A 19958-nucleotide genomic window follows, 5' to 3' on the forward strand; every position below is an offset into this window, starting at 1 on the left:
CGACACTAGGTAGGAGCGAGGCTCCCCGAAGAAGACGCGCTCGAATTCCCTGGGTTAGCGACTCTGGACTAGGCTACGTGCCGGGTATTCGTGCCGACAAAAATAACGTGCTTTCTGCGTGTGTGCACCGGCCGAAAGAGAGAAGGAGCGAGGGAGAGAATCTCCTCTGGCCATCGCGACACACGGAACAAGATTGCGAAAATACGGAAATCGCGGAACTGACCTGTCCTCGGGGATGGACCAGCTCGTCCAATTAACAATAGTGAGTTAATGTCGCTGGTTATCAAACGTTCGAAGGTAAATTAAAATGATCGATGAGCTTTAAGAGGAGGTTTAATTTATCGTAGTTGGAATCTTATAATTGAAACGAAATTTTTGTTGTTATGAATTTTTCTCGTTATCTTCCTTTGTGTTTCTTATTATTTTCTTTTTATTTAATTTGTTAATGGAATAGTAGACTTATATTTTTATTCAGTTTGCAATTTTTATTTCATTTGTAATTTTTATTTGGTGTCCGATTTTTAGGGAAACGAATTGTCTTGGAATAATATCAATATCGAATGGTGAAGAATGAAAAGTGAAATGTTTGATGAATCGATTTTCTGGAGGATAAAGCGTCGATAGGATCACGAAAAGTGAAAAGCGAAATGTTTTTTCATGATTAGTCTTCTTCACTCGTTCTCTTGTCTTTTGTTATAAAATATTTTCGATAGAATGGTGAAGAATGAAAAGTGAAATATTTGATGAATCGATTCTCTGGAGGACGAACTGTCGGTAGGATCACGAAAAGTAAAAAACGAAATGTTCTTTTATAATTAGACTTCTTCACTCGTTCTCTTGTCTTTTGTTATAAAATATCGGAAAAAGAATGTTACCCGCCAATGGGTGTGGTAGTTCCTCTATTATATTTACATCGTTGAAATAGCGTTGAATTTATGATTATGGTTTCTTTATAACCCTGAATCATACTGAATCATAATGATTTATTTTGGAACTTCGATACGTTACGCGTATAATATTAGTAGTTTGCTGGTTACGTTGTTACTAATTCTGTAACGTCGACTGTTTAGATTTCACGTATGTGATCTTAATCTGCAAGTACAGCTTTCTCAATGTTAAGGGTACAATTTCACCTACCGTTTCTCTTAAATGATCAATTAAAAGAGGAAACAAAAATATACGTAGTTGCATAAAACTACAACAAAGATCATAACAATCAATGGACATACCAATCACTGTACTAGAAAAGCAACGCACGTATGTACAAGTCTTATTTAACACGTATTACATCACTAGTATGCATACACACAACCAATTTACTATATTTACAGTTGTGTGCAAAAGTTCTCTACCAGATAGATCTTTCACTTTACGTTCTTGAAAAAGATATCTAAACGAATTTGAACCAACACTGGGCATAAGGATATGGCAAGAGAAAGAAAAATAATTCTAAATAAATACATACTTTTTTAACATTACTCAGAAAAATTCATACAATGTAACAAACTTTACGCCCTTGTAAAAAATATCTAAACGAATTTGAACCAACACTGGGCATAAGGATATGGCAAGAGAAAGAAAAATAATTCTAAATAAATACATACTTTTTTAACATTACTCAGAAAAATTCATACAATGTAACAAACTTTACGCCCTTGTAAAAAATATCTAAACGAATTTGAGCCAACACTGGGCATAAGGATATGGCAAGAGAAAGAAAAATAATTCTAAATAAATACATACTTCTTTAACATTACTCAGAAAAATTCATACAATGTAACAAACTTTACGCTCTTGTAAAAAATATCTAAACGAATTTGAGCCAACACTGGGCATAAGGATACGGCAAGAGAAAGAAAAATAATTCTAAATAAATACATACTTTTTTAACATTACTCAGAAAAATTCATAGAATATAATAAATATTTTTCATATATTTTCTATGTAATAGCATTTAAATTTTAGCAATTTTATTTAATATTAATTAGAATATCGCTTTTGAAATATAAAGTGAAAGATCTATCTGACCGGAAACCATTGCTTACCGCTGTGAAACAAACACTTCTAGAGATCACATCCAATCTATTATTGACAGTATCACCATGAAACTACTCGTTGAAACTGTTGTTCTTCTTTACGTTCGATGATTCACGATTCGAAGAAATCTATCGTTTAATCAAAATTAATAAATACCTGATGTTTCACGGATATTTTCTATAAAATTCGAAACATACGTTAGAAAATGAGTATTGAAGCGAACGATCGACTAGACGAATGTTTCTACGTGGATCGTAATACAGTGTACAGGTGGGCGTAGAAACGTCAGATTTAATTGCGCGGCATGTGCACCGACCTAATATTAGTCGTGACTCAAAGTGACTTTTCGTCGGTGAAAGAAGAGAAAAGAGTTTGTTTAGTCGCCCTGGTTAAAAATAAGACCCCTCCCTTCTATATTACAGCCGAGTTCGGGGTAATGGATCATGGGATATCGCCTGTTCACGAATATCCCCATCAAAAAGAGTTTACCCGACGCCAAAACGGAAAGCGATATTTATCGTCGGGATGAATGTTGATAAAAGATTCAAATTACGACCAGCTACTGTCATTTTTAATAAAAATAGCCGATGTCACCGTGTTTATGGGAAAATGTAGGGCAATTTCAAGGGAGTGTAATAAGTGAAAATTCAGGGGAAGACAGTATAGAAATTTATAAATAAAGAAATTTCATTGTAAAGGCGACAAAAATATAGAATTTGATGAAAGTGTCAAAAATCCATAGAAACCACGAATAAATCAATTTCATGCGAAATTATCGTTATGAAAATTGTTAGAATGAAAGTAAAATAAATTGGAACAAAAACAGGAAAATTCAAAAGGACGCACAAATAGGAAAATCAATAGAAACCGATGAAAAAGCAAGCAACCCTATGCCAGTACGAAATTACAATTACGACGAAAGTAAAACGTACCAGAGGGAGGGTAAACAAATACGAAAATTGAATAACAAGGAGAAGAATAAAATTAAAAATTCAGTAAAATCAACGAAGTTGGATAGAAAAAGATAAACAATCCTCTGTTCGTCTACACAAAAGGCACAATTGTAACAGGACCAAAAATAGAAAAATAGAAAATTAGAACAATAGAAAACTTTAGAAATACGCAAATAAGAAATTTATGTAAAAACGATACAGGAGATAAAATTTGATAAAAATAACAAAACGTCAATAGAAAAGTGAGAGATATTCGATCACGATATTTAAACGAATATCTTACAGCGAAGGTAACTGAAAATTGCGCGGGCTCAGTGTTGCAACGAAACAACCAAAACTTCGAGACGCTGGCAAACGGGTGGTCGCGTGATTTTTCTCGCGAAAACCAACGAGAACGAACGGTGTCGAATTTCAGAGAGCCCCGTTGCTGTCGCAACATCCCGCTGCTTATGATCTTTTATCCATTCGTATCGTTCGTTCGTTGCGACATCTCGCTTTTCCGGTGATACTGTTCTTCTATGTGGAAGCTGTGTGTCGGCTACCTGGTGAATGAAGCTGCCATTCGGCTTGCATAGACGCGTATTAATAACTCGTGACACCGTTGCCGGTTTCGACGATATTTTGGCTACGCGCGAACTAATTTACTGTAACGCGGTTGGCAATAAAAATCGCTTCGTTTCCGAAAGATCGACATCGCCTAGAATTAACCGCGAATATTCCACGCTGTTCGACGTTGCGGAATTTCTGTTCGTTTAAAATCGAGCCGCGACGAAAACATACGAGAGACGAATATTTTTATTTTCGAAGACTAAATACATTAAGAGCAACGATGTAGTAGTTTGTATCCAATGATGTTCACGTGTTCATTGATGTTCACGTGTAAGAAAGTCATAAACCGTAAGATAAATACGAATATTTGTCTCGTTGTTACAGTAACGAGTACAGGAAATTTTGCGATAAAAGTTTAAGGGAAAGTGCAAGATTATAATTTAGGAAGATAGCGTAGAAGATATTTAGCGCGAATAGCAAAATGAACGAAATTCGATACGATGAAATGGTTAAAGATTGTAAAATATAGCAGGTTACCAAATATGATAATAATTTGATGGATAAAAAATGAAAAATTATTCCATTGAAAATTTACTACGTTATGCTGGAAAACATTGTGTCGATTTAAAAAATGAAGAATTTAAGCAAGGAATAAAGTGTGCAAGTTATAGATGCGTCCAGCAAACGTTGTGTTATAACATTATAGATACCAGTAGTATGATACAATAGTAGTTACGAATAATAAAATGATACATATTCTTTTCGTTTGTTCCTGACAAGGGATACATTTGTTTAAGAATTGTTAAGGTCAGCTTTAATTGCTTACCAATATCTAGACGAGCACTGCAAATCGCCTTGCCAGCAGCGTTCTCCGCCACGCAGGAAATCGTACCAACATGCGTGCTTCCGGTCTCTGGAATCGTCAACACCTGTCGATCACCGCTGACCGACACCAAGAAGTCCTTGCCATGAACAGGACGATCGTTAAATAGCCATTGAATCTGAAAGTCACCATATCAACTCACTGAATTACATTTTATTTCTCGAAATGTATCGATCTGTTGCTTAAAAGTCTCATCCCTTAGAGAAGTTGGATTTATATAATTAAAAGAATAATTGTATATTCGTAACCATAACACGTCTGATATACGAAAAATATCGATCTAGTTGTATCGATCACAATGAAACCACCAATTCCATGCAAAAGATTAACGTAAATAAAAGTCCCAACCTTGAGGCAAGTTTAAAAAGCTCGTAGAAGAAAAAGAAATCTCTCATCATCCGACAGTAAACGAAGCATCGTTGCAAAGCTACAAACGAGACCACGTACTCGAGATCGATTGCATCACAAAATTCTGAAATATAAAGTACTTCTGCTTGTGGATGTTCGATCCACGAGCGACACAGAAAATTCCACGAACGAACCAGTTTCTACAGTTCAGAATGTCGATTACGTACAATATCTGATGGATCGTACCAGGAAATTCTATTAATTATACAATCCGTAAGTACACGCGTATAAAATCAATACTAAAATGCTACGTATTACTAGCACGCAAAATTCTTTCGATCATTCTGCATACTGAAATAAAGGCAGCTGCGTAATTGGTATTCTCGTCGATTATACATAGAGCGTTGATCGTAAATCAACAGTTTCACAATATTCAAATCGGAAATAATCCGATGGAAAGTTCACGAACGAAACGATATCGATACCTGATCCGCGAGTGTCACTAAAAATTTCGCGGAGAACCTCGCGGCGCGGCTGCACCCGCGAATTTCCACATCAGGTACATTGTTCCCGTTTAAATATAACCCGGAGGCACGAAATTACTCTTGGTCGGCCACCTCCTGACAGGCTGGCCAACTCTGCGCCCCATCTTTTACGCGTCCCTCGACACCTTCGAAAAACGGATCCAAGATGCGGCGCCACGATTCGAGACTCGTCTATTCGCCTGATCTCCTCCCATCGATCAGTAGTCGTGAACATTTCGTAACATTTAGCGCGTTGATGCGAGTTCCACGTGGTTCGAAGGTTGTGGCACATTTTTCGTTGTTGATATAGCAGTTGGGTGTCTGAGGCTAAGAGCTGCGCTTTCCATTACGTTTAAACAGTGGATTTTTATGTATTTTATGTATTTACAGAAAATTTAAGGCTGCAAAATATAAAACAGTATGGGGGCTACTTATTTTCTAACGAAACGATTCTTGATCAGGTTCTACATTTCATCTTTGTACTATCAAATTTTTATAGTCGTAAAGGATATTGTTAAATGATATGATATTTAATATAGTTGGACCTATTTAAGCGATGTGCAGATGCCATAATAAATACAACGGTGGGTATACGTTTTGTAGCTACTGTATAAAATACGTGAAACATCGTTGTCATTATAATATTTGATGGGCGAAAGAAAATCTGTTTAGGTCTTAGTTCTCTAATTGTGTTCGTAGAAATATAAATTAGCATAGAAATATTGATAAATATAATCTAATTATGATTTTATTCAGACTATGAGAGCCCGATATTTATTTAACGATATTCAAAATTGTTTTGTGATTTTCTTGTGACAGATGGTTTTTTCTACGGTTGGAAGTTAGCGACGTTAATCGAATAAGATATTTGCAAATTATGGTCAAGTGGGTCTTCGATGATACTAAAAACGATATTATAGTAACGATATAGATACAATGATACCAATAGCGAACTGTTTCATCTAACACAGGATCTAAATTTTAAATATCAATGTAGCTTCTATTTCGCTGTTATATTTCTTAGGATTTTGTAGTTCAAAAAGTCTACAATTTTGGTAGGAAGTATTTGAATTGAATGTACGAAGAAACATAGTGGAATTCAAAAACGAATAATAACTTTTATAATACTTCGTAGCAGTTGAGAAAGTGGTTCTTTATAAGATACGAAGAATTGACAATTATATTGTCAGTTGTGTTCATTTTGGAAATATAGAAATTAAAATTATTAATCCAAATACGATATACATAAATAATCATTAATTATTTGAAGATTATATAATAAGGCAATTATTATTATTTTTCCAAACAATCAAGAATTATTTATATATATATCGTATTTCGCTTAATAATTATAATTGGCACATTTCAAAATTCAAAACAAAAGGTATATAACTTACTTTCGGAGCCGGTTTCCCAACTACGATACACTCGAATTTCGTAGAAACGCCCTCTGACACTCTTCTGTCTTCAAACTTCTCCTTAAACGTAGGAGCGATCAATTTCTCTTCCATTTGCACGAATTCTTCCTTTCTCCTAAAGTCACCCAACGATCTCACAACCAAACGTGCGAAAGCTTTCGCCTCTCCGTGCGCATTAAACGCTTTGACTACGTAATTCCCTTTATCCTCGGGGATCGTCGAAGAAATCTTCAGAATACTCGTTCCATCTTGCCTCCGCTGGATCTGAATCATCAAAACAAAGTAGGATATAAAGTTGGGGATTATTTAAATATTTTGTACAGGCAGCAGTAGTTAATTTAACATGGAAGGGCAAACATTAGTGAGAAATACGAGAAGGAAAAATAAATTTGACAGTAGAAAATAACGTTCTTCAAAGAACACGATCATCGGGCCTTTTTTTAAATTTTGATTATTTGTATTCGCGTACATTACGTGACATTGCGTTTAGCAAATAACTTTTTAAAAGCAACTTAACTTTCGAAAGCTGCACGTCTGATTGTTCTCGGTACTGAAGCAACCACGTGAGTGTTTCTTCGATATCTCATTGAATTTTATTTTAGCAAACACTCACCAGGATACGTTCGTTCTCGGTGATCTCGCCACTGTCAGAGAACCATTTGAGTTCTGGTTTCGGTTCTCCAACTACCGCACACTCAAAAGTGGCAGTCTCGCCTTCCGCCACCAGAGAATCCGTCGGAAGTTTCACGAATTTCGGGGGTGAACCCGCGACCAATGTTTCTTCCACTTCTGTTCGTGTCTTGTCCAATTTTTTCGAAACGGTCACCGCTGGATAAAAGATATTTGTTATTTTACACGTTAATTATTAAGATTTGTTATTTTACGCGTTAGGAAAGAGAACGCGTGATTTACAAAAGCTGGAGATTATTTCGGTGATTAAGTTTTTCATTTACCTAATGATTACGTAATCTATAAATGAAATTTGAATTTAGTTTAAGAAGACACGGAATTAATTAAGCACCTTTGAATGCTTCTTTGAGAATGATCAAATTATAATTACGGTACAGCTATTGTAAATACAATCAGAGAGCATAAAAATTTTAGATTCTATAATAAGATAGACAAGGATTTACAATAAAAGATCTATTACAAAAATTTACAGCAAATTTCTTGGCGTTAAAAATAATAGCAAAAGATGTGGATCATTAAAATAGAAAAATTACGAATTTCATGATATGTAAGTATTCGATAAAATGTTTCTACGTACGTGTCACTGTTAATGTGCACTGACTAGACGCTTCACCGCCAGAATTAATGGCGACTACTTTGTACACACCGGCGTCATCCAAAAAAGCTTCGTGAATGACCAAGGAACATTTGTCACCCTGGAACAACAGCTGGAAATCGGCTGACTCCTTTACAGGTTGATCATCGTGATACCAAATCACCTGTGCCAACAAATTTACAGATTTTCTGTTATAAAAGAAGTTACAGAATTAAATGTTGAAGCTTAGCTAAAATATTCGACTGTATTCGTTTCATCCATCGAACATAAGATAGCTCTACTATCATTTATTCTGACTTTCACAAAACTTTTTCTTTTATAATTACACGCTACATACTTTTGAATTATTTTATAATTAAAAACAGAAGTCTGCCTGCCTTAAAAGAATTAATCGTTGAGAAAGACTTTTCGAGCCAGCCATTATGAATTTACTCAAATAATAAATAATAAAAATTCATAGAAAGAAAGTCCATGTAGTATTTAAAAGTATATACTACTTCTAATCTGTTAACTGGCTCTCCTCTCAAGTGAAAATTCTTATCCTCACAAAACTAAAAGTTAACAAAGACGAATCAATTTCTGTAGCAGATTAATTTTGGTTCTTGTTAAATGTAAATATAATATTTTTAAATATACATTAGAGAAAAAGAACAGTGAAACGACATGTAAAAAATGGCTTCCTAAATAATGAAATTATTATGTCTAAGAAAATCTTTTCTTTTTAATTTATAAATCATCCAAACGATCTAATCTACCATTTCTTCTCAATTTCGTAGAAAGAATACCACGGACTGCCACAATTGTGATTCTTCGGCCTTCGATCGTGTACCGAATTATTACGTCGCATCTTATTCCAAATATTCTCGTTCGCTTGTTTTTCACGTCTGCCCGGAACGAAACTCAACGTACTAATAATACAATTTGCAAGCCGAAGAATCGCGAATATCGTTACATCATCGCGAAAGTTTCAAATCTGAAACAACTCGGAATATACCAATTAACGAGACTACCCTAAATCAACATCGACAAAACTCGCGTTACCTCTCGAGTATTTCTCTGATCTCACAAAACACTCACTTCCGGTTCAGGTTGGCCAACGATCACGCAGTCCAGTCGAACAGACAAACCCTCCTGAACCTTCAGATCCTTCAATGGCATCTGAATCTTGGGGACCACGGGCTCCATGTCGCTGCAGGCGAAGTCAGAATCGCTGGTTTCGTGAGGAAGTCGTCCTTTCACCGAAACGTTGCAAGACACCGTGGCCTCACCGGCGTTGTTCTTAGCGACGACCGTGTAACATCCGGCATCCTTTGCAAACGCCTCCGAGATGATCAGGCTGGTCCGCCCGGCGTCCGTTTGTATCTGAAACGGCGAATCCCGACACCCTGAACATTCAATTTCAATTCTTCGTTTTCACCGGCCGCTACATTGCTTTATTTCGAATTCGGCGCGTGCACATGCGGCTAAAAATATCGCGACACGGTCGCCTCGTCTCGAATGGCAGACCGTGGAAGAGAGAGAAGACGAGGAAACAATGTTTTGCTTAAAAATTATGTTGTTGCATCCAATAGCATTGCGTTGCTTCTTATGGGAAAACCCATCGTATTTCGATACGTTTAATTTTGGTAGGTTCAGACGCGTGAAAATTAATTGTACTTTCGGTGGAACAACTATAGAGAAAGATATATTGCTTAGTCGCATTTCCATTTGTGTATTAATTATTTTGCTAATTTTGTTGTTAATTTATAATTGATATCATAGAATCGAATGCTAGGTAATTGTTTTTATTTCACAGAAGATATCTTACGTTTTACGAAAAAATTTCTTTAAAAGGAAGAAAAAGAAACGTAATTCTAATTTGTTAGAAACAATTATTGGCCTCAATGGTATATAGCATTCCAAACTTTTGAACAGTAATGTACATTAAAAATGTAGAAGGAAAGCCTTTAACTATCTTTATAATTTTATGCTACTTTTGAAAAACGTATCTTATCAGAAACTTGTTAAAAGTCGTTTTGGTACCTTTTGAATTTTCTAGAAACATGAATTTTTTTGATAAAAAGATCCTATACGATATTTTATTTTCTAGCTTTTTATATCCGTTTTCGACTTTCTTCTAGTATATATTTACTGTGTTTAGAATAATTTTCACGTTAAGTATAAAGCACCAGCGCCTTTTAAATAAATATGAAAATTTACCTTTAAGTTCATGGTTTCTTCGACCGGTCTTCCATCGTGGTACCAAGACAAAGTAGGCGTTGGATTTCCTTTTGCTTCGCATTCGAGCTTCACCCTTTGACCTGCTCTTCCCATGGCATTCGATAATGGGGTAACAAAATATGGTTTTTCCGAAGTAAATTCCACAGCTAAAAGTGCACGATGCATAAAATCAATCTTTCGATTGGAACTACATATTTCTTCTTAACAAATTAAGAAATTATTAAGTTTCTTACGTTGTATATCGAGAAAAGCGGAAGTGGAGGCTTGACCCAATCGATTTGCGGCTTTGCAAGTATAAGTAGCCTTATCCTCTAAGAAGACTTCTTCGAATTTTAAAACAGCCTCGCCATTATTGTAAGTGATGATGTAATCGGGAGAATTATCGATGTTCACGTCGTTCTTGAACCATTGTACAGTTGGCAGAGGATTACCTTCGACGATGCACTCCATCCGATGAGAAGATCCTTCCACCGCCACCGATGCCACTAATTCTTTCACGAAAACCGGTGGACTCGGTTGTTCTTCCGGTGCCGTTTCTAAAAATTCGACAGTATAGTCATATTCGTAAAAGCTTTATTAAATTTCCATATTGTAAGATATTCAATTAGCCAATCGTATAAAATATTAAAGTCTAGAAATTAAAAGATTAATTATATTAAAATTAAATTAACCCCTCGAAGGTCCATGCCAAATTTTCAACTCTATTTCTATATCTTTGTAATTGATAAATAATAATATTATAGAAAGGGTGATTTTAATTGGAATTATATTAAATTTGGAATGTTACTATGAATAAGTAATTTACAATATTATATATTCGAATATTGTTATATAAATATTAGAAATAGTAATAGCCCAACTATTTGATTTTCTCTTGTTTCCTATATTTATTAATTTATTAAAATTCTTTTAAATGTATTACAAAATTACCTTTAACGGTCAACGTGGCAGACGTTTCCGCTGACCCAGCGATATTAAAAGCTCTGCAAGTGTATTTTGCAGAATCTTCGGCGAAAGTTTCTTCGATCGTCAAAGTACAAATACCTTGAACATACGTTGTCAGATAATCAGGGTTATTCAAAATCGAGATTCCATCCTTGTACCAAACCACTTCCGGTGTTGGTTGACCAACGAGGTTGCACTGGAAAGTGAATTTTTCTCCTTCTTGTACAGTGGCATCATGTAGGGGAACGGTAAATTCTGGAGCCAATGGAGGGACGTTCTCTTTTAGCAGTCTTTCTACTGATTTCTCGCGTATTTCTTCGGTGACAATGTTCTTCTGTGGACTTGGTTCGCGTTGAGACGTTTTCTCAATTTCCGTCTAAAATTAAAAAGGAAAACAGCATATACGTATATGTATACGATACATATATAAAGTGTTAAAAGTGTGAGTGATAATTATATTAAAAGAATGAATATAATATATATATGATAACTTTTTAAATTAATTATATATAAATATATTTCATACCAAGTTGTTATCTTTTAATATTCAGATTTATATCAGATATTATAATCGATTTTAACATACAATATTCGATTGTAAATGTATTTCTTTAATATTTCTAAAAATATTTCATACGTATTCCTAGCACTGTTCCAGTTTTATTATAATTAAATAATTATAATAGAACTAGAAAAATATTTTTAGTAATTCACATGGAATAACATCAGCAAGAATAGAAAATAGAAATACTCTTAGCTAATTGTTATCGTAGCCATTTCATCTTCAACCGAAATGGAAATGCGATTCATTTGTATTACGTGATCTCATGCATCTTGCATATCACGTAACAAATCGAGAATGCATCCTATTTTCCTTCTAGTTTTCTTAGAAAAACATTCACTTATGCATTTTAAAGGTCGTATCGATAATTAAAATAATACCATTAACGAATACAAAGAAAGAAAGATGCAGAATATAGAAAAAGACGTAGAACGAGAATATATGTTATACCTTTTGCAAAATATGTATTTCTTTAGTGATAGTTGCGGAAGTGACCATTTCTTTGACGAAACTTTTGTCCGTGCTATCGATCTTCTCGGTTTGCGCTGACACCGAAAAAGACGGTGGAGCAGAAACTTTTTCAAACGTCTTTTCCTCTTTCAGTTTCTTTGCTTCTATCGTTGCTTTCTCCAGTGTCTCGGCTGCTAATTTTTCCGCGATTCTCCTCGCGTTCTCCGCTTCTTCTCTGGCTGCTTCCGCGGCAGCCATTTCCACTTTCGCGGCTTGTAACCTTCTGTCTGCTTCCTGTTTCTCCATCCTTAATTTCTCTTGCAGATCTTCCGCGTTTTTCAAATTTTGAGCCAACGTTCGGAATTCGGACGAGACGACGGCGAAGGAGTCTAACATTTGACGATTTTCCACGATCACTTCGTTGAATTGTGGTAATCTGTCCGTACCTAAATAACAGCACAAAGGATAGCAATTTTACTATTTTGGTATAATGTTACATAAACAAAATAAAACACTGAAACGAAAAGAAACTTTGTCCCATTATGTAATATATCATCTTGGATTTAAACACATACGAATTTCAAAATCATGTCAGAATTATTTGCAATATCAAAATATTTTATACAGATGCATATAAATTTCTATTTTACTGCGTCTGTTTGGCGGTAGTTACGTATATTTATCTATTTATATATTCCATTAAATATTTTGTATTTTATATAGAAATTTTAAAAAACTTTCGAAGAACTCGCTTTTGTATATTGTTTTTCTTACAAATAATTCCTATTTAATAATTGATGTTATTTATCGCTTATATACACTCAAATACCTATCTTAAATTTGATATATTACATTTCCAATTTACTTTGTTCACTTACCGAACACGATTGTCGATAGTTCCTTCAGCTTCTCGATTCTCCTTTCTTGAATTTCTTCGCCTGGCTTCAAGTAACGATCTATTTCTTGAAGCAAATCCGTGGCGTCTTTCGGAGTTTTCACCGCGGTTGCTTTCCTCGCTATCACAACCAACAATTTGCTACCCTCTCTATTCCATTCTTTGGCTTCCTCCAAGAGCGTGAAATACTCTATGCTCAAACTCATTCGCTTCTTTGTTTCTTCGATTCTTCTCTTCAAGTTTCTCCACCTCTCACGCAAGAAAGAAATATCGTTGACGATTTGAGGCGTTAAAATATTAATCGATTCTTCGGTCGTCTTCACGAACGTCTCGATTCTTTCTTCCAAAATCTACGAACCAGAAACACAGTATATCATTTCAGCATTTTTATAACTAGGGAATTATATTTAAAAAAACTATTATTTCTGTCTTTTTAAATTTCACAATGTTACTTTTAAATATTATTTCTCTTTGAGAAATTTCCTGTTATTTATAATAATTCCAGTTTATAACAAGTACCATATTATTAACCATACTCTATTTATCATAAGATTTTCTAAATCAATGTTAAACAATATTCTGAATTATTGTTTACTTACTTAAATATTTCCTATGTCAAGCATTCGATAAAATTTGTAACGCTGTTAGTATTTATTTTAATAGGTTGAATAGTGACATAAAATTATAAATTTATTATAATTAACGATATAAAGTAAGCGATTTTTTGTTCTTACCGTGACAGTCTTTTCGAATTGTACGAACGAGGTAGCGGTAGCTTTAGCTGTCTGAAGGTTCTCACCAATCTTCGCGTCAACCTTCTTCAAATGTTCATTCAAATCCTGCAATTCTGTCTCAATTTTCTCCAAATCCTCGGAAAAAGTACACGTTCGTCGATATTCTTCGATTTTAGTAATCGTCTGAGACCAAAACAGTTCAAGATTTGTCGACAACGAATCTATAGCGCGCTTCAATTTCTCAATGTCCTGAACACCAGCCTCGGGCGGTTCCTGTTGCTTAATTCTAGCGATTATGTCTTGAGCCTTCGATCTAATCTGATTTTGTCTGTCAGAAATTGTCCATTTCATCGCGTCGAGCTCGTTGAACAGTGTTTCCACTTCGGACAATTTTTTCAAGGACGCTACACGTTGTGCATGAGCCCTTAACTGTTCGATCTTATGCTCAACCTTGAACAGGATTGGAAAATTAATCGTGATATTATAATTTTGAGAAGAACATTGGATATATGCAAGTCGAGCCACGTAATTCTGCGGTGTTCCACAGAATAACAATTAACTGTTCGTTATTTTGCTTTTTTATCCAGATAGGATGCCATTTTGAGTTTTGAAAATGTAACGTCTAATGATTGTTATATTTATGTTAAACTACGATATTTTATATTATGATGCTATATGATGAGCTTTATATTATGAGCTATATTCAAATATTCAACAGAATGTTGACTCCTGCGTAAAATGTTGTGTTGGCAACTAAGTGATTGCGGATTTTGTCAATACAACCTAATGACAAAATCCGCAATCATTTAGTTGCCAAGCCAATATTATTGATATTTTACCTCTTCGATATTCTGGAAGATGGAAATCAATGACTCCAGAAGAGTTTCGTAATCTCTGGCAGTCGCATGAAGATTCTCGTGCATCTGACGAAGCCTCTTCAGGATCTCGTCGTCGATCTCTACTTCGCCTGATTCAGAATATTTATTACGCATTTACCTTTCATTGTTTTCTGAATAATTATTTTTCTATGTATCTTATAAAAATGGTTATTAGTTTAAAATTACCTTTCTGAGCTAGAGTATTAATTCCATTGATTCTAGTATCCAATTCGTTGACAGCTTTATTCAACTCGGGAAGAATACGATGTTTGGATCCGCTTAAATCTTGAAGAATGCTTGCTGTTTTAGGAGATTGAGATGTTATCACTGGATACAATTGTTCGCTGAATTTAGAAACCCATTCCATCGTCTGCAAGTATAAACATAGTCGTTCAATATGAAACTGTAGAAATATAGATTTCGATTTAAGAGAAATATCTGAATGGGATGGTCAGCTACTTACTCTTGTGCTCTCTTCGATTCTTCGTTGATGCTCGATTCGCTTCTTCCTCAAAATCTCGATCGTCGTCCTCCATTTCTCCCATGATTCTGTTATAGTCAACTGTCTGTTAGCAAATCTCTCTAAGAGGGTCTGGACGCATATGCAGGCTCTCGGTACATCTAGATAAGGGTCATCGATCTGAAAGATACATATTGCTTTCTACAACTGTTCTGAATCAAAATAAAAAAAAAAAAAAGAAAATTTGAAGCACATAAAATTGTATCTACTCAATGTTAGTATTCGATAGAAAACTACAGATAGGGGCCTTTCTTTTGGAATTTTTAGGAAGACCCCCGATACTTTAGTTTACACTTTCATTATAGCTGTACTTAAATAATAAAACTTAGAAGTAGTTGTTTATGATTTAATTCGATTATGTGTGTCCGAGATTTATGACAGTAGGCTTGGGCTCGAAGTGACACAACTGGTCGCTAAAGTAGCCACGTTTTTACCTAACAGAGGTATGGAGTAGTTGTATAGCTCCCCATAAAAATATAGTTGACCCGAGGGGTACAGAGAGGTACAAAGTAGAGTATATAAGTGCAGTTCCACTTGGACTGAGAGAGTCAGTTGAGTTCTACTTGTACTGTGGACAAGTAAGTCGAGTTACACTTGAATTGTGGACTAGCAAGTTCAGTTCGACTTAGACTTTGGAAGAAAACGCATTTGCTATCTCGTGGATTCGTTATTGAACCTAAGATCATTAGCATCTCGAGTATCTAATCGCCACTAATCATATTTGTACCAGTAAATATCATCTATATTGTATAGCAACAATGGCTAATCTGATTGAAGATTCGTTACACGCCCCTAACTCCAATGAGAACTCGACATATATATAGTGTACACAATATACAAATATCTAATGCTAAAAGAAAAATTCGCTTCTATCCATATACCTTGCAAAAAATCGTTCAAGTCTCTAAAAGTACACGGTTTTAAGTTCGTAAAATTTTAATAAAAATTCACCACTTTGATTACTCTCGTGATTCTATTAAATATTAATAACTTATATAAATTCAATAACAGGAAATTAATGTCATACCTTAATAGCAGCGTCCAGAAACGCTTTGCCAGTGTTAGTCAGGTTGACATAAAGCGGCTGAAGATCTTTCCAACGCCTTCCAAGCTGTTCGATCTTCCTCTCGTCCAGAACATCGGTTTGTCTCTTCAATTCACTTTCGATCGACTCAATTTCCCTCGTTAGTTCATCAACCGCTATATGGAATTGCAAATAAAGCGATCCCAGATCGATTCTACTCGCTACCAGCTCTTTCGTCTTTGACCAAGAATTTCTTAACTCCTCCACTTTCGACTGTAGTTCTAATTTCTGCGTTTCTTCCAATCGTTCTCGAATTGGTAAAATTTCGAACTCTAGATGCTCGACTTCGTCGGTCCTTCGTTCGAGATCGTTCAACAGTTGACGATGCAGCCGACAGAAATCCTCCGCCATTGGCACGTCGCTGCCCATGTCTTGGTGACCCTGGAGAAACGCTTCGGGTATGCTCATTAACCACTTTCTCAACTCGTCGTGCTTGTCTAGGAACGTATTTATGGTCCTCGATATCTCGAGGTTCTCCTTCTCGTGAGCTGTGCATCGTTCCATCAAACGGATCTTCCGATTTTCCAGCTCCTCCACCACTCGTTTCACACCCTGAGGAATTGGAAAAGAAGCTTGAAACTCGACTAATTAACAAACCATGTATTAGGTTGTCCGAAAAGTATCTTTCTTTAACAAACGTGTCTTTTTACAACAGTGCATCTTCATACAAACGTAAAAACCAAGTCTGTGAAATGTTTATCTCAACAGAACAAAATGGATCGTACGTAATTCGAAAAAATAATATAAAACAAAGTACCTTGTGCGTTTATTATTTCCTCATAAAACGAAAGAAACTTTTCGGACAACCTGATAATTGTCTTGATATTATATTGAAATTAAAGTGAAAGTAAAATTTATATCGATCTATTAATATTATTTTCATCGCAGAGTTACAAAATGTATAGGCGTTGAATGGAGTTTCGCTTCCTGAGAAATTAAAACTCTGTAATTATTTTGTTATTCGATTTAAATTCAGATAAAATTGAAATTTAATTTCTCGGAAATTAGAAGCACTTTTGTTAATATCTTTTCGATTTCATAGTTGGAATAGGAGAAACTGCTCTCGAAGTTTTACTTCCCGAGGAAATCCGCTAATCGGAGAAACGCGTAATAATTTCGATATTATTTAAATGAAAGTAAAACTTCAAGTTGACAGTTCTCGAAAATTATATATATTTCTAGTATGTTTATGGCGAGGAAAAAGAAGATACTCTTAGTATCTCGCTCCTTAAACTACTGAAACTTAGTAATTGGGAAAATATGTAACAATTTCAAAAGTATTTAAATTAAAGCGGAATTAAAATTTATATTTTCGAAAATTATAATTACTTTTATATTAGCATACTTTTATTTCAAATTCGCGGAAGATATATTCTAAGAGTTACAGCGAAGAATTTAAATAAAACTTCTGAAAATTCTAAAAATTTCAGATAATAATATTTTGACTGTAATTTTCGCGGAGAAACTTGTTGTTTGTTAGTTAAGCTTGCAAAAATTGTAAATACTCCAATAAATTGTAGGTACATCTGATTTCAATTCCATAGAGAATATAACTCTCGATGATATGAAGGTGAATACTAGAAATCATTCATTGAATCCAACGATTTCATTGACTATGTATGGCAACTGGTCTACCATAATTAAGTTGTCGCGATTAATCTCTGAATCTAACCTCAGCTCCTGGCGCTCCTCTTCCTGTGACATCTAAAAGGGCGTATCCTTCCGCCAAAGGTTTCGCGGTGACGTCTTCGATGGTGGCGACGGTCTGAGCATGGAAACGAGCTAATTTCGTCGAATATGGGGGATGCTCCGTCGTCACCAGCTGAATTTCCAACTGATCTAACTTTGTAATTGCCTTCGAAATAAGAATCACAAACTTCGATATTCTCGTTTTCCATTTTTAACAATGACATTTTTATAATAGAACAATTAAAAATTCGAAGCTCGCTTTTCTTTACCTTTAGATTGCATCTTTTTATAATATATAATATTCAGTGTATTTACTATTGTTAGAATATTTAGTTATCAATGATACAAAATTAGCAAAATTATTTTTAATTTATTGTATTAGATTATTTTTTATGAATAAGTAATAAATTTTATTTTATTGCCAATGAATTGGATATAATGGTAATATCAAATAGGGCAAATTTAAAAGGTCAATGCTCACCGATCTCGCCGAATCGAAGAAGGCCACCGCTCTATTCAACAACGCCTCGTACTGATCCAAATCGTTGACATAATCAGCCGCGGCGCCAAGGATCGCGTAAGCTTGTTCTGTCGCCTGTTCACCAGCGAAGTGTCCCGATGACACTAATCGTTCGGTTGACTTCGTTATTTTGATCGATCTGTCTTGAAATTCCTATGTAAAATATGTCAACCAATTTTTTAATAAAAGTACTTAAACCTAAGTATCCTGTAATAGCACTTTGAGAATTGTCGTTCTATTACTACATCCGCTCATTTCTATTCCAGATGTGCCGAATATCTATCGAACTAGGATAAATATTAAAAAGTATGCTATAAAATGTTAATTTAAAATGTTCATGTTAAAATTTAAAATGTAACAAATATTAAAAAGTATGTTGTAAAATGTTAATTTATAATGTCATTTGCAATATCATAGACATTGTTCCTGTACATGAAATAGTATAATATATTTATCTCTATTATACATTGTTTCAATACATACTGAGTATTGAACTTATTATTATTTTACATTATACTATTTCATGTATAGGAACAATGTCTGTGATATTGCAAATGGCATTTTAAATTAACATTTTATAGCATACCTTTTAATGTTTGTATTTAATAAACTTTTCATAGTATTTTTTTTACGATTCCCACTACTATTCTATTTATCTCTATTATACATTGTTTCAATACATACTGAGTATTGAACTTATTATTATTTTATAATAGTAGTGGGAACCGTAACAAAAATACTGTGAAAAGTTTATTTATTTACAATGTCACAAAAAAGAATTATAGTTCTAGTTTAAGAATTCTATATCGCGTTTAGGGTAATATATCCAATAAATATAATAATTAAGGATAAATATAACAAAGAAGATAAGAAGATTAGATCAGATAGTTAGAACAGTTAGATTTAAGATATAACAATTATGTGGTACCTTAGCCTCAGCTTGTAATTTTTTCAGTTCGAACAGGAGCAATTCCGCGCTCGATGCGGAATCTCCCAGCTGATCGCAGCTGCTCGACAAAGCAGCGATTCTGTCGTTTAAGACCTCTTCGAGATCACGTAGATCGGTCGCTAACAGAGCTAAAGCCAGGCATTGCTCCAATTGTGTCTTTCTGCTACGAAACGACGCTTCGATCAGCCGTCTCCTGTCATGAAGCTCTTCCAACCATTTCTCGACTTTCAGTACCGCTGTAAAAGAATAAACAAAACGATTTCCTCTTATTACATATACCTACCTGTAACATATACCAAAAACACATTTGCAGGAAATTTCAAAAATATTTCAAAAATATTTTTACGTTATAATTCCAATCTTTGTACCACAATTCCAATTATTGAAAAAAGGGATATCTCTAAAATTAAAAATTTGAAAAATACTTCAATTTAATGAAAGATGAACATTTTCAAAGGATATAGAGATCTTGGATGGTGTTTCTTGGATTTTCTTTTTTTTTTTTTGCTTTTAAA

The 19958-nt window shown here is 34.6% G+C and overlaps 1 protein-coding gene and 2 long non-coding RNA genes across 3 annotated transcripts in view; 2 read left to right on the forward strand and 1 right to left on the reverse strand.

The window, feature by feature from the left end:
- Positions 1–19958, reverse strand: part of LOC126923947 (titin) — a 239916-nt gene that overhangs the window by 171822 nt on the left and 48136 nt on the right. Inside the window, exons 22-39 of the mRNA XM_050739153.1 lie at positions 19423–19679; positions 18456–18647; positions 17958–18140; positions 16229–16837; positions 15145–15321; positions 14868–15051; positions 14643–14770; positions 13804–14253; positions 13053–13419; positions 12175–12620; positions 11148–11538; positions 10451–10753; positions 10197–10363; positions 9075–9359; positions 7980–8160; positions 7326–7540; positions 6692–6976; positions 4366–4540 (exon numbers count right to left, since the gene is read on the reverse strand). Coding sequence (XP_050595110.1) covers positions 4366–4540; positions 6692–6976; positions 7326–7540; positions 7980–8160; positions 9075–9359; positions 10197–10363; positions 10451–10753; positions 11148–11538; positions 12175–12620; positions 13053–13419; positions 13804–14253; positions 14643–14770; positions 14868–15051; positions 15145–15321; positions 16229–16837; positions 17958–18140; positions 18456–18647; positions 19423–19679 — 4995 coding nt within the window. The remainder of the gene's footprint in view (positions 1–4365; positions 4541–6691; positions 6977–7325; positions 7541–7979; positions 8161–9074; positions 9360–10196; positions 10364–10450; positions 10754–11147; positions 11539–12174; positions 12621–13052; positions 13420–13803; positions 14254–14642; positions 14771–14867; positions 15052–15144; positions 15322–16228; positions 16838–17957; positions 18141–18455; positions 18648–19422; positions 19680–19958) is intronic.
- LOC126916428 (uncharacterized) overlaps positions 1–19958 on the forward strand; it is a 109995-nt gene that overhangs the window by 47066 nt on the left and 42971 nt on the right. The gene's annotated exons all lie outside the window — the stretch shown is intronic.
- Positions 7538–8048, forward strand: LOC126916590 (uncharacterized). Its single transcript, XR_007710665.1, has 2 exons — positions 7538–7784; positions 7875–8048. It is a non-coding gene; the product is annotated as an uncharacterized LOC126916590 (long non-coding RNA).

This window comes from Bombus affinis, chromosome 1 (genome assembly GCF_024516045.1).
Source record: "Bombus affinis isolate iyBomAffi1 chromosome 1, iyBomAffi1.2, whole genome shotgun sequence".
NCBI classification, from domain to species: Eukaryota; Metazoa; Arthropoda; class Insecta; order Hymenoptera; family Apidae; genus Bombus; species Bombus affinis.